Source organism: Conger conger, chromosome 5 (assembly GCF_963514075.1).
Source record: "Conger conger chromosome 5, fConCon1.1, whole genome shotgun sequence".
Classification (NCBI taxonomy): domain Eukaryota; kingdom Metazoa; phylum Chordata; class Actinopteri; order Anguilliformes; family Congridae; genus Conger; species Conger conger.
This window is the reverse complement of record NC_083764.1, coordinates 32797840-32810799: the sequence shown is the minus strand read 5'-3', so window position 1 is coordinate 32810799 and position 12960 is coordinate 32797840. Positions and strand designations below refer to the sequence as shown.

Sequence of the window (12960 nt, the reverse complement as noted above, 5' to 3'; positions counted from 1 at the left end):
GGTCTCATCTGTCTATGTACAAACTGTAACCTGGCCATTCTGTTTTTGCAGCAAACTAACATCAGTGGTTCGCATCTTGCAGTGTAGCCTCTGTAGTCCTTGTCTTTTGCGCACCATAGTCACTGAAATATTCATGCCTGCCTCCTGAAGACTGTTTCTGATCTGTCACACAGGTGTTTGGGGGCTTCATCATAATAATTAATCACTAATCGTGAGGTCTTCATTTACCTACTAGTTCCTTTGCAGTGTGCGCTACTAATTGTAAATAGCGAACGTTAGCTCATGCAAAAAGCCAACTATCTAATGTTAACATTACACGGCTGAACTATAATATACTCGTCCTGATTGTTTACCTCACAAGCTAGCGAGCTAACGTCATGGGAACCAACAACTGAGTAAGACTGCTATCTTGCCGTCACATAACTGCAGTTAAAGAAAGAGTGATACAACGCAAAAAACAAGTTCATTGTTCGCATCGACCCTTAAAATTAGAACCAAAGACTCCACAGATGAAAGACACTATCGACTTACCATCGCTTTCGGCACGAACCAGCAAGGACATGCCTTTCAGCCTCTCAACGTAACCGGATGAGACATGCCCCGTTCCCCGATCGTCCCACTGTCGGTCCTCATTGAGGGTGTAAACCTTCACTCGTTTACGTGTATCTGTCATTGTGCAGATCGACTTCGTGGTTTGTAACGTTACCGAAGTTTCTTATCTTCCGAGTCTTGCAGCGCTTTCCAAGCTCACCACAAGCTAACTAGGTTAAGTTACCCACTTTCCAAGAAAATATAACCCCATGTATCTAGCTAGCAGTACCACCACATAGCTACACTCGTTTTATGTGAACTATACTGCCAAACTAGCGCTAGCAGGCCACTTCAATGCACTTTCGAAAGCTAACTAGCTAGTAGGCGAGCCACGTTTAACGTGGATCCACAGTCAACTGGATAAGTCGAATTCATTCTTCTCACAAAGACGCGATTTCTTTGTGTAAACTACGAAGACAATTTTACTTTCAAGTATTATGTATAATTATCTGGCTAGCTAGCTATGTGTTACTGTTGATATTATTGAGCTAGTTAGTTGCTAGTTAGCGTTAAATCCTGGCCGACAGTTCCGCCATGTTCTGTCCTCGGGCCGTGGAGAGAAGCCTCTCCTCTGTAATTTAACATTTCAGAATAAAATAAAATCAATTCAGGTAGCTAGGTAATCGTTAAACTTCAGAATTAAAATAAATCAATTTCATAGAGCGTAACCAATACAATTACTGCGCCTGATCTCTCGTGCATTCCAAAGAATTACATAGATAACTACACATTTTACATCATCCTGTACCAGTGGACGTAGACGTCGATCAAACTTCTGTCCGTTTTCTGTTCCCCTCCAATCAATACAATTTTACACAGCAGCCCGCGTTCTCATTTGACGCCCTCCCCCCTCCCATTTGACGTCGGTCAAATCAACTGCCCACCCTTCAAAAATTGCCCCGAAAGATTTGTTTCACTCATTCAACTGCATAATAATCAGTGTTGCCAGATCTCGCGAGAGAAACAAGAAACCAGGGGTCTCATTTATAAACGTTGCGTAGGCACAAAAGAATGCGTACGCCACTTTCTAAGCAAACTTTGGCATTTATAAAAAACGAACTTGACCGGAAAATGTGCGGTCCTCCACGGAAACTCTGACCCATGCGTACGCACATTAACTGGAGAAATGAGAAACTGTGCCTTTAATGCTCGGGACGTAAGACCAGGAAAACGGGAACTGAAACAGGATTTAAAAAGGTATAAAGATTTGTGGCTGGGTATGGCTGCTGTAAGGACGTGCTTCGTCCCTTTTATACTTATTAAAGTGTTGTGTTGTTGAATCTCGCTATACGGGTTCTCTCCCTTCCTAAGTGCAATACAACATTTGGCGACGAGAGAAGTCGAAAATGATATGATATACAACAACACCACTGTGTAAAATAAATCGAAATTGATTGTTGTTGATTGTACTCTTAAAGGGTTCTGATTTTCTGCATGTTTACACTAGGACTCGGAACTATACTGTCCTCTCAGGTCCTATTTGCACTTGTTCTTGTGTTTAATTTGCACTTTGTTGTACATCGCTCTGGATAAGAGCGTCTGCTAAATGCCATGTAATGTAATGTAATGAAATATTACCTCTCACGTATCATATACGAAGAGTTAATTTGCAAAAACGGATAAAAGCCTCTCTTACAACGAATAAACAAACAGCTGTTTGATTGATGGTCATATTTCTTATATCATCTTATGTTTAATCATCATTCTATGTTGTCTGTTTCTTCTTTCTTATATCATCTTATATTTAATTATCATCCTATGTTGTCTGTTTCTTCTTTCTCGTATCAACTGATGTTTAATCCTTAAACATTCTATTTTCTTTTCTTTCTCGTATCATCCTATGTTGGATTTGGATTGGCTACATTTTATTTCGCCCGCTAAATGTACTAAATGTAATAAGTGTTGGCTAGGTGTGGAGCTCTGTACAAGCCTGTAAGGGCTTCGCTCCCACCTTGCACAGATTTGTACTAAAATTTGTGCTAAATAAATAAACCTAAAAAACCATTGATGCTCCCTGGAGTGCCCAAAAAATATGATTTAGGATGATAAATATAAACGGAGATGTTGTTGTAAAATAATCCCTCAAATATGTAGACTAATTGTTAAACAATACTTCATGTTATTAAATGTATTCTCATAAATAATATGGTGAACAGTCAGACAAATTGCGCTGCACTGATGCCGTTTACAATGCGTCAGTCGGGCAGATACAAGCATAGTTTCATATATTGTTATCATATTCATATATTATGTTTTATAATGTGTTTATTGTTATACATTTTTGTAACTGTGTTTTCAATGGTGCTAGACAAATAACGTGTATTATTATTATTATTATCATCGTCATCATCACATTCGTTGTGCAGAACTGTTCGTCATTTACAATCAATCAGGATAATTCCCACACCTGTAGCTTTTCAGAGGCAATCAAATGGCTGAAATCCCTTTTCTTGGCCTTCTTTTCAGCGTTTGCCATTGTCGTCTTCGTGAAATGCATATTCATTAGGGGTGTTTCACTGCCTATTTATAGGCAACTGTGGGCGGGATATGAAGCTGGCAAAGTTGCGCCACATTTAGAGTTGATTGTGATTTATAAAGGAAAACTGGCGTGGGACGTGCGTATGCACTGTTTTATAAATCAGAATATTTTTTTGCGTACGCACGTCCTAGGTTTCATGCTTAGGCAACCTTTTGACGTGAATCCTAAGCACAGTTTTATAAATGAGGCCCCAGGTCTATGGAAACGAGCCCAAACGAAGCGACTGAAAAAAATAATAAAAGCCCAAATAGGCGACCTTACCACAATGAGAGAGAGAGAGAGAGAGAGAGAGAGAGAGAGAGAGAGAGAGAGGCCACTTGATAAATGTATACACTCTGTGAGCACTTTATTAGGTATTTATTAGACTTATTATTATTATTAGACTTCTACTGATGTAGCCTATCCACTTAGAGTTATGATGTGTTGTGTGTTCAGAGATGCTCTTCTGCAAACCACTGTTGTAATGTGTGGTTATTTGTTACTGTTACCTTCCTGTCACCAGTCTGGTCATTCTCAACTGACCTTTCTCAACTGAGATGTTCACAAGTCATCAAATGCAAGTCCAAGTTAAGTCTCAAGTCTGTGAGCTAGAGTCAGAGTCAAGTCTCAAGTCTCCAGAATGGTGCAGCCTAAGCAACAGTATGGCTATAGAAATTCATCACGATTCCTATGCTAATTGAAGATATAGAAACCAGAAGTGTAGAAAACATATTTTGTACATGACAACAAGTGTGTGACAACTGAAGAAGCAGTATTATCAGGGGCAACGCCTGAGCCAACGTTTTGGCAAAGCCTTTCTCAACATGGCTGGAGAAAGGCTTGCCAAAACTTCAAGTTTGGTGTGGTAGGTAATTGATATATCAATAAACAAGATAAAATGAATAACCGTCCTCTATTTTTTAAGAACTCTGTGCCACTCATGTGACATAATGTAAGCATTACCCTGGGCTGTAATATAAGATGATGGTCAATAACAAAATAGGGGCCAGTAACATGAACACAGATTAATCTTAATCCAAGACTAAATGCACCTTTGTATGGATAATCTCCAATTAAATTTAGTCTTGGAATTGGCTTAATCTACATCTGTGATTTTGCGAATAATTATAACTTAATTTGTAAACAAAGTTACAAAGTGACCACGTTGGTCGCAGGTCTTGGTTTATTAATATACTCTTACATTTTAATTTTTAAATGAAAGGTAACTGTTAAGCATTTACTTTAATCATTCAAAAAAATCAAATGAGGCTAGATATTGTTTATGCAAGATGTGTTATGTTTTTGGGACTACATTTACATTATGCTATCGGAAAACCTTGAATCCTGAGGAATGCCATTCCACGATTGCATAGTAGAATTATAAATAATTTAAAACCTGCATGTAACTACATTACATGCAAAACTCGGGTTCTATGGTACCTTTTCATGTTAAACAAGCTCTCCTGAAAATACAGTTCATATTTGTATGACACTGGAATACCAAAGAATGTCCATGCAACTAATACATAACGTCACCTAACAAGAAATTTAAAATCACTCACTGTCCTGCTTGCATATCGAACTTAAAGACCATACTGAAAGGTTTTAAAAATAGTGCAACCCCTGATCAGGCTCCAGATCAAAATCCCATTTGAAATGCAAGCTAACATTGCTACAACTTGGCAGTCAACAAAATAAGAAAATATGCACTTCTGTTATGATGATTAAACTGTGACATGAACATTATACTGAAACACGTCATTTTGCCAACACAACAGTTTAACCGAGTTACATTAACGCAACAGTGAACAGCGGTGGGATCAGCTCCAGTGCTGGTGAACTGAATTACCTTTCCATATGAGTTTTCAATTGTCTGTTGAAATTTGTCTGTTGAATCTTCTTCACATTCTCCACATTTTGCCAGTTGCAATCATTTTGTTTGGCTCAATGAGCCTGAATTATTTAAACTCAAAGGCGGCAACATGCGGAACTGTAATTTTAGTGAGCTATGCTGTAAGAAATACAACTTGGGGTGTTGCTATGGTTGCAACTAAAAGGTGCATGGTGTGGTGCATAAAACGATGTTGGGTGTGGAATTTTTAATATAAATGATTGAAAAATAATAATTGGCTGTGAGATTATTCACTTTGTCATTCCACAATGGCATTTGGTAGACTCTTATTGTTCACGAGTCACTGCTGCTCACTGGATTTTTTACGTTTTTCATACCATTCCCTGCAAACTCTAGAGACAGTTGTGCATGAAAATCCCAGGAGATCCCCAGTTTCCACCCTGTCTGTCACCAACTATCATTCCTCGGTCAAGGTCACCATTTTCCCCATTCTGATGGTTGATGTGAATATTAACTGAAGCTCCTGACCCATATCTGCATGATTTTATGCATCACACTGCTGCCACATGATTGGCTGATTAGATAATCGCATGAATAAATAGGTGTACAGGTGTTCCTAATAAGGTGCTCAGTGAGTGTATATAGTCATTGTACATACCAATTGAAACTTCTATACGGGCACTAAATTCTCTCAATCCTCAAGAGGCAGAGAAGCAGTAGACTGCAGGCCATCCAGGCCAGGAATGTGGGCCTCTCTATTTACCTCTCTCTCATCTGCCCAATGCCAACCAAATGACAAAATATAGCTTGCATCTGTGTGGGTGTGTCTTTATACAACGGATAGGTCTGATCCACTGTCTCTATTGGTCAGTTTGCGTTCCAGCTGTGCCAATATCCACGATATGCGCATAGCTAAATCGAATGTTCACACATCTTTTAAAATTACACCTTGTTGTTTGTAGATCACTGTTATCTACTTTGTTATCAAAATGAACGTAACGTAACTATATCATCATCTCACCACTAGTAGCCCACCAAAGTAAAATAAAATGAGTGAGTTTAAAGTGTCCTTTGATTTGGAAAGGAATAGGAACAAAAAAAATACAACTTAGGCAACATCCTCGGATCAAAATACCAGCAAGACTACCAAACCCAGGCGAAGCAAATGATGACTCATAATGACACTATGAGTTATTTCACTAACTGCATGTTATCTGGCAGTGTCCCAATACAAAAAAAGACTTGTGTGTGTCAGTGTCATCTGGTGTAACATATACTAGCAAGCTAGCTAATGTTAATACAGTGGGGATACATTATTGCAATAGCATTGCTAAGCTAAGGTTAGTGCAGTGTGTCGTGAGCCACGGACCCCTTGCCGAGCTCAGACCTCACGTTCCCACGAGCAGTACCTCACCATGAGGTGTCTCGGGGACGAACTCAAGTACTCCGAACGTCCTGGAGCCCTGGTAAGTTCTACTGAACTTCCAGCCCAGTCTCGAAGTGAAGGGTGTGATGCAAATCTGGTAATCGATGTCCTGTATTCAATGTATTTACTCTAAAGACTCTTTGTCACATATGATTATAGTAAGATATATTTTATTATAATCAATCAAAAGAATAGAGTTGTACAGATTACAGTGTACATATCATCTTTTGCAGTTTGCTAATCACATGCAAGTTACATATACCCCTCTTAGCTCTTTCTAAATTACCTTTCCACCACGATGTTTAAAAATCAAGGTACACCCTTCCTATATCCATCCTCTTTGGCCTTAGCCTTATCCTATAGCTCCCCCTTCTTGACGTTTAAAAAGAAACTATTCCTATAATATTATATTTATCTAAATATGATAATTTCTCTACATTTTTCTACTTTATATAGTATCCTAATAAGAAATAAAAGATATATAAAAGTAAACTTATAATATGTTACTTTTCCTACTTCTACAAATAATATAGATTATAATTACCACTCCAGCTTTGTTATAATTGTTCTGCGTGGCTCTTTCTTCACCTGAGTCCGCACCGCGTACGTCACTCCTCTCTCCATATCCATATCCTGGAGTGGCGCGCAGAGGGAGCGCGCCACTCCAGCTTGACTACAGCTGTCTTGTGTTGCTCTCTCTTCACCAGCTCGTAGATATCTTCTGAAGCCAAATTCTGGGATCCCGCTCTAAGGTCTAAAAGCTTATCCCTTATATATCTTTTTTGCATACAAAAGTGTACCTTTTTTGATAAGAAATGCCCCCATTATGTCAAGCGGGAAGACATTTATCTTTTATATAACCTGTTTTTTAATGACCATATTAATTATTTCTGTTTTTCCAATTGTCATTTTCTCATACCTCCAAAGAACCGTCCCCAATATTTTATTTCATGGGCCCCTCTGGTTTGGGAATTTCCCCCAACTTAATATATGAGTGGAAAAACACTAGCCCTTATGTTGTTTTTAATGAACCTATTCATCACTGGTGTCTGTGTCAGTTTCATAATCTTTCCTTGACTTCCTCCAAACTTTGATTTCATGTAAGCCAGACGTTAAAGCCTGCCACCATCCCAACACCCTCTTCAGGTGCCCCTCTCCGCGGCGCCTTAAGGGATTTACAAAGGACATCCAGCCAATAGCTGAGTGTAAATCATCCGCCATTAATCATTCATTTTCTTTCGGTATTGACATCCCTTCCGTTTTCCTTATTTTTGTTTTTCTTTAGCCAGGCATTGTGCCCCTCCCCTGTAGGGTTGGGGTATTCTCAGTCAGAACTTTAACCTTGCTCCTTAAAACCCTAAATCTAAGTCCCCCGACTTCAGACTCCTCTACTGACAAGCATGGCTGCTCATTCTCTGAACCACATATTCTCTGAACCACCTCGATGGCGTGTGCGAGGGGTTAACAATGCATTCCTTTCTAACCCATCCCCCGTCAATCTCTCATCAGGGGGGCCTAGGGCCGGGTCCTCGACAAGTGGGGATACATTATTGCTTGCTAACGTTCACAATACCATTGCTTAGCAACTAATAAACTACTGTTCAGCAGAAGAATACATTTACCATCAAACATAATTCCATTAAAATATATTCTTTAGTGAAATTTTAAAAGATGCATTTTTAAAGATAAAACGTTATGGAAATAGATCCTGTGGTATATAATGGATATTGGCACAGTTTGGGGGTGTAACGGCACTCCGCCATTATAAAATGGCAGAGATTGCCTCCGTCTCTTCAGTTCATGCTTGACCACCTTGTGTGTATGTACTGGACTATGTCTGTGGAGAAATACATAAATCTGTTTGGTTTGGGACCATACAGATTTTTATAACTGTATGGTCATGCTCGGACTCGGAACCGTCCTCTCGGGTCCTCTTCACACTTGTACATGTGTTCGATCTGCACTTCATTGTACGTCACTCTGGATAAGAGTGTCTGCTAAATGCCTTGTAATGTAATATGTAACATAATTTCCTTCTTGGATATACCTGGTCATGCCTGGTCATAATAAGAAGAGAAATACCCCAGCTCAACAGTAGAATTGCCTTTGCCTCATATCAAGATTCCAGGGTCGATAGTGTTTAATGAAAGCAAGACGTCACAGACGTTGAAAGTGTTCAAAGTCCAATGATAGGACAGTGGATGAAAGTGGATATGCCCACAATTCTCTGCCCCCCTTTGCCTGCTGTCTGGGCTATCAGCCACCCTTGTTTCCTGAGGAAGAAAGGGACATAGAAGAGCCAGCTGCTGAACTCCTTGTTCAACACAATTACCGGGCCTGGAAAAGGGAGGGACCACTCTGCTCCACCACGTTACTGAAATGAAGAAGTTTACGGACCGTCGCCATCACCCTGCTCCCTGCTACTGTGGGCCAGAAGGTTTGGCTGTCATCTAAAGAAATTCCCCTCCGTTCCGCCTGCCACAAGCATTCCCCTAGATTCATTGGCCCTTTTACCATCTCAACATTCATTGGCCCTTTTATGTTCCTTCCAGGCTTAGCCCACCTGCCAAACCTCCTCTTCCCCTGCAACTCATTGATGGCGACCCAGTTTACACCATCCGCTATATCCTGAAGGTACATCCCCGAGTACATCCCCATGACTTTTTTTCTGAACGCCCTGAAATGGACCAATTTGGTAATGTTAATTGGTCACAGGCTTGATGCAGTTATTGCAAGCAAGGGATATGCTACAAAATATTAAGTGTTATTTACTTTAATTTACTTAAATACTCTCTGGTCCATTACTTTTGCTCACCTAACAATTGGGTGGCCTGATACCAAAGGTGCTATGTTCGAAGTAGTTTAATCCTCTGGGGTTGACAAGATCAAATCAACTTTCCTTTGTATTTGGATGATTAACTTTGTGAGATTTTACCATACATATGCAATAAACATATTGACAGAAACCTTAGAATCTTGACTTCCCAATGCACCTATTGACAGATAACATGAACTTTGAAAATAGATTAATAAGACCACTGCGATTTCTTAATCTTTACTCATGAGTATGTGAGTTTTGTTTGGCACAAATTCCGGTCCATCTCATTTACATTGAAACAAGGTGATAATTATTCACCAGCAGGTGAGCGAACAACTCACCTTGTACCAACACTAAAGGGGACACTGACAAAGAGTGGTGCCATTTTGAACAGCAAAAGGATCCAGCTGAGTACACTGCTGAGGATGAACTGCATGAGTAAGTGCATTTCTTGCCTGTGTAATACAATTGAATATTCAGAAATGTGTGTTTATAAATTCCAACACTCTTACCATTGCATCGCAAAAGAATACATACGTGATGTGTGGTAGAGTAGCAGAATAGCTGAAAAAATTACTTAGCTAAACAGACCAACTCCAAGAGGAACTGTATTTCTTACAATGATATTGGTGTGCTGTATTGCAACTTCTCTCTGTGTTCGTATGAATATTCAGTAATATGCATTTGTAAGTTTCCAATTTATGAACGATTTTAACCATTGTAAGGCGGAAATGATTAAATTTGGTGTCGTCAGTTTTGCTGACCTCCTCTGATATGGTGGCAATATGTGGTGGTAAAGTAATTTAACTCTCCCCCCAGGAGCATACATCTTTAGCCCCAGTTTCTCAGCACCCATACAGGTGGGGGCCTGAGGGGGGAAAACTCCATTGTTCCCAAAACAGATTATCTTCTTGAACCCCCTGTAAATCACCCCCTCCTCTCACATTCCTTTCAGGGTTGGAGCGCTAAAATGGTGTATATGGCATAAACATGTTTCATGACAATCCCAGATCAGAACATAGTAATGGTTGGTATTATTGGTATTATTCTTATTGTTTCAGTGCGACTGGTTCAATGGGCTAGTTTCCACAGCAGCATACTGAGGACATCATAACCACCCAGGAACCTAGGGAAAACTGAGCGGAAATCTGTCCATGTGAAAGCCACTGGCCTCACCATCCATCCATCCATCATCACCCGCTTATCCGGAGTCGGGTCGCGGTGGCAGTCGGCAAAGCCGGGTATTCCAGGCGCCCCTCTCCCCAGCAACGCATTCTAGCTCCTCCTGGGGGATTCCGAGGCGTTCCCAGGCCAGGAGAGATATATAATCTCTCCAGCGGGCTCTGGGTCTCCCTCGGGGTCTCCGCCCAGTTGGACGAGCCCGGAAAACCTCCAAAGGGAGGCGCCCGGGAGGCATCCTGATCAGATGCCCGAACCACCTCAATTGGCTCCTTTCGACGCGAAGGAGCAGCGGCTCTAATCCGAGCTCCCTCTGGATGTCCGAGCTCCTCACCCTATCTCTAAGGCTGAGCCCAGCCACCCTACGGAGGAAGCTCATTTCGGCCGCTTGTATACACGATCTCGTTCTTTCGGTCACTACTCAAAGCTCGTGACCATAGGTGAGGGTTGGGACGTAGATTGACCAGTAAATCTTCACCACGACGGTCCGGTGCAACGCCCGCATTACTGCTGACGCTGCACCGATCCGCCTGTCGATCTCACGCTCCCTTCTACCCTCACTCGTGAACAAGACCCCGAGATACTTGAACTCCTTCACTTGGGGCAAAGACTCGTTCCCAATCCGGAGGGAGCAATCCACCGTTTTCCGGCAGAGAACCATGGCCTCGGACTTGGAGGTGCTGACTCTCATCCCGGCCGCTTCACACTCGGCTGCAAACTGCTCCAGTGCGTGCTGAAGGCCACGGTCCGATGAAGCCAGCAGAACCACATCATCCGCAAAAAGCAGAGATGCGATTCTGAGGTCATCAAACCGGACACTCTCCTCACCTCGGCTGCGCCTTGAGATCCTGTCCATGAATACCACAAACAGGACTGATGACAAGGGGCAACCTTGGCAGAGTCCAACACCCACAGGAAATGTGCTTGACTTTGTGCCGAGAATGCGGACACAGCTCTCACTTTGGTTATACAGGGACCGGATGGCTCGTGTCAACGGCCCTGGTACCCCATACTCCCGCAGTACACGCCACAGGGTTCCCCGGGGGACACGGTCGAAAGCCTTCTCCAAGTCCACAAAGCACATGTGGACTGGATGGGCAAACTCCCATGACCCCGCCAGCAACCCTGCCAAGGTAAAGAGCTGGTCCACTGTTCCACGACCAAGACGGAAGCCACATTGCTCCTCCTGAATCCGAGGTTCGACTGTCGGTCAGAGCCTCCTTTCCAGTACCCTAGAGTAAGCTTTCCCAGGGAGGCTGAGGAGTGTGATACCCCGATAATTGGAGCACACCCTCCGGTCCCCCTTCTTGAAAATGGGGACCACCACCCCGGTCTGCCACTCTACAGGTACTGTCCCCGACCTCCACGCGACACTGAAGAGGCGTGTCAGCCAAGACAGCCCAACAATGTCCAGAGCCTTCAGCATCTCAGGGCGAATCTCATCTACACCCGGCGACTTGCCACTGAGGAGCTTTTTGACTACCTCAGCAACTTCCGCCAGGGATATAGGTGCAGATTCCCCCGAGTCTTCGGGCTCTGCTTCTTCCACAGAGGACGTGTTGTTCGGGTTCAGGAGCTCCTCAAAGTGCTCTTTCCACTGCCCGACAATATCCCCAGTCCGGGTCAGCAGTTCTCCTCCCCTGCTGAAAACAGCCTGAGACAAGCCCTGTTTTCCCTCGTCGTCGGATGGTTTGCCAGAACTTCCTCGAGGCCAACCGAAAGTCCTTCTTCATAGCCTCCCCGAACTCCTCCCATACCCGGGTTTTTGCTTCGGCGACTGCCGAAGCCACAGCCCTTCTGGCCACCCGGTACCTGTCTGCTGCTTCAGGGGACCCCCGGGCCAGGCAAGCCCGAAAGGCCTCCTTCTTCAGCTTGACGGCCTCCCTCACCGCTGGTGTCCACCAGCGGGTTCTTGGGTTGCCGCCCCGACAGGCACCGATGACCTTCTGGCCACAGCTCCTGCTTGCCACCTCTGCAATGGAGGCTTTGAACATGGCCCACTCGGATTCCATGTCTCCAGCTCCCCCGGGATGCGTGAGAAGCTCCTCCAGAGGTGGGAGTTGAAGACCTTGCAAACAGGGGCCTCCGCCAGATGTTCCCAGTTCACCCTCACCACACGTTTCGGTTTACCGGGTCTGTCCGGCAGCCCCCCCTGCCACTTGATCCAACTCACCACCAGGTGGTGATCAGTTGACAGCTCTGCTCCTCTCTTCACCCGAGTGTCCAAGACATATGGCCGCAGGTCTGATGATACGACCACAAAGTCGATCATCGATCTTTGGCCTAAGGTGCTCTGGTACCAAGTACACTTATGAGCTACCCTATGCTCGAACATGGTGTTTGTTATCGACAATCCATGACCAGCACAGAAGTCCAATAACAAAACACCGCTTGGGTTCAGATCAGGCAGGCCATTCCTCCCAATCACCCCCCTCCAGGTTTCTCCATCATTGCCCACGTGAGCGTTGAAGTCGCCCAGCAGAACTATGAAGTCTCCGGGTGGCACCCTTTCCAGGATGCCGCCCAGTGACTCCAAGAAGGCCGGATACTCTGAACTGCCGTTTGGTGCATAAGCA

At 43.3% G+C, this 12960-nt stretch overlaps 1 protein-coding gene across 1 annotated transcript in view; it reads right to left on the bottom strand.

The window, feature by feature from the left end:
• LOC133128532 (serine/threonine-protein phosphatase 4 regulatory subunit 3-like) overlaps positions 1-1496 on the bottom strand; it is a 62421-nt gene extending 60925 nt beyond the window's left edge. Inside the window, exon 1 of the mRNA XM_061242137.1 lies at positions 532-1496. Coding sequence (XP_061098121.1) covers positions 532-673 — 142 coding nt within the window. The 5' untranslated portion in view covers positions 674-1496. The remainder of the gene's footprint in view (positions 1-531) is intronic.
• Positions 1497-12960: the final 11464 nt, after the last annotated feature.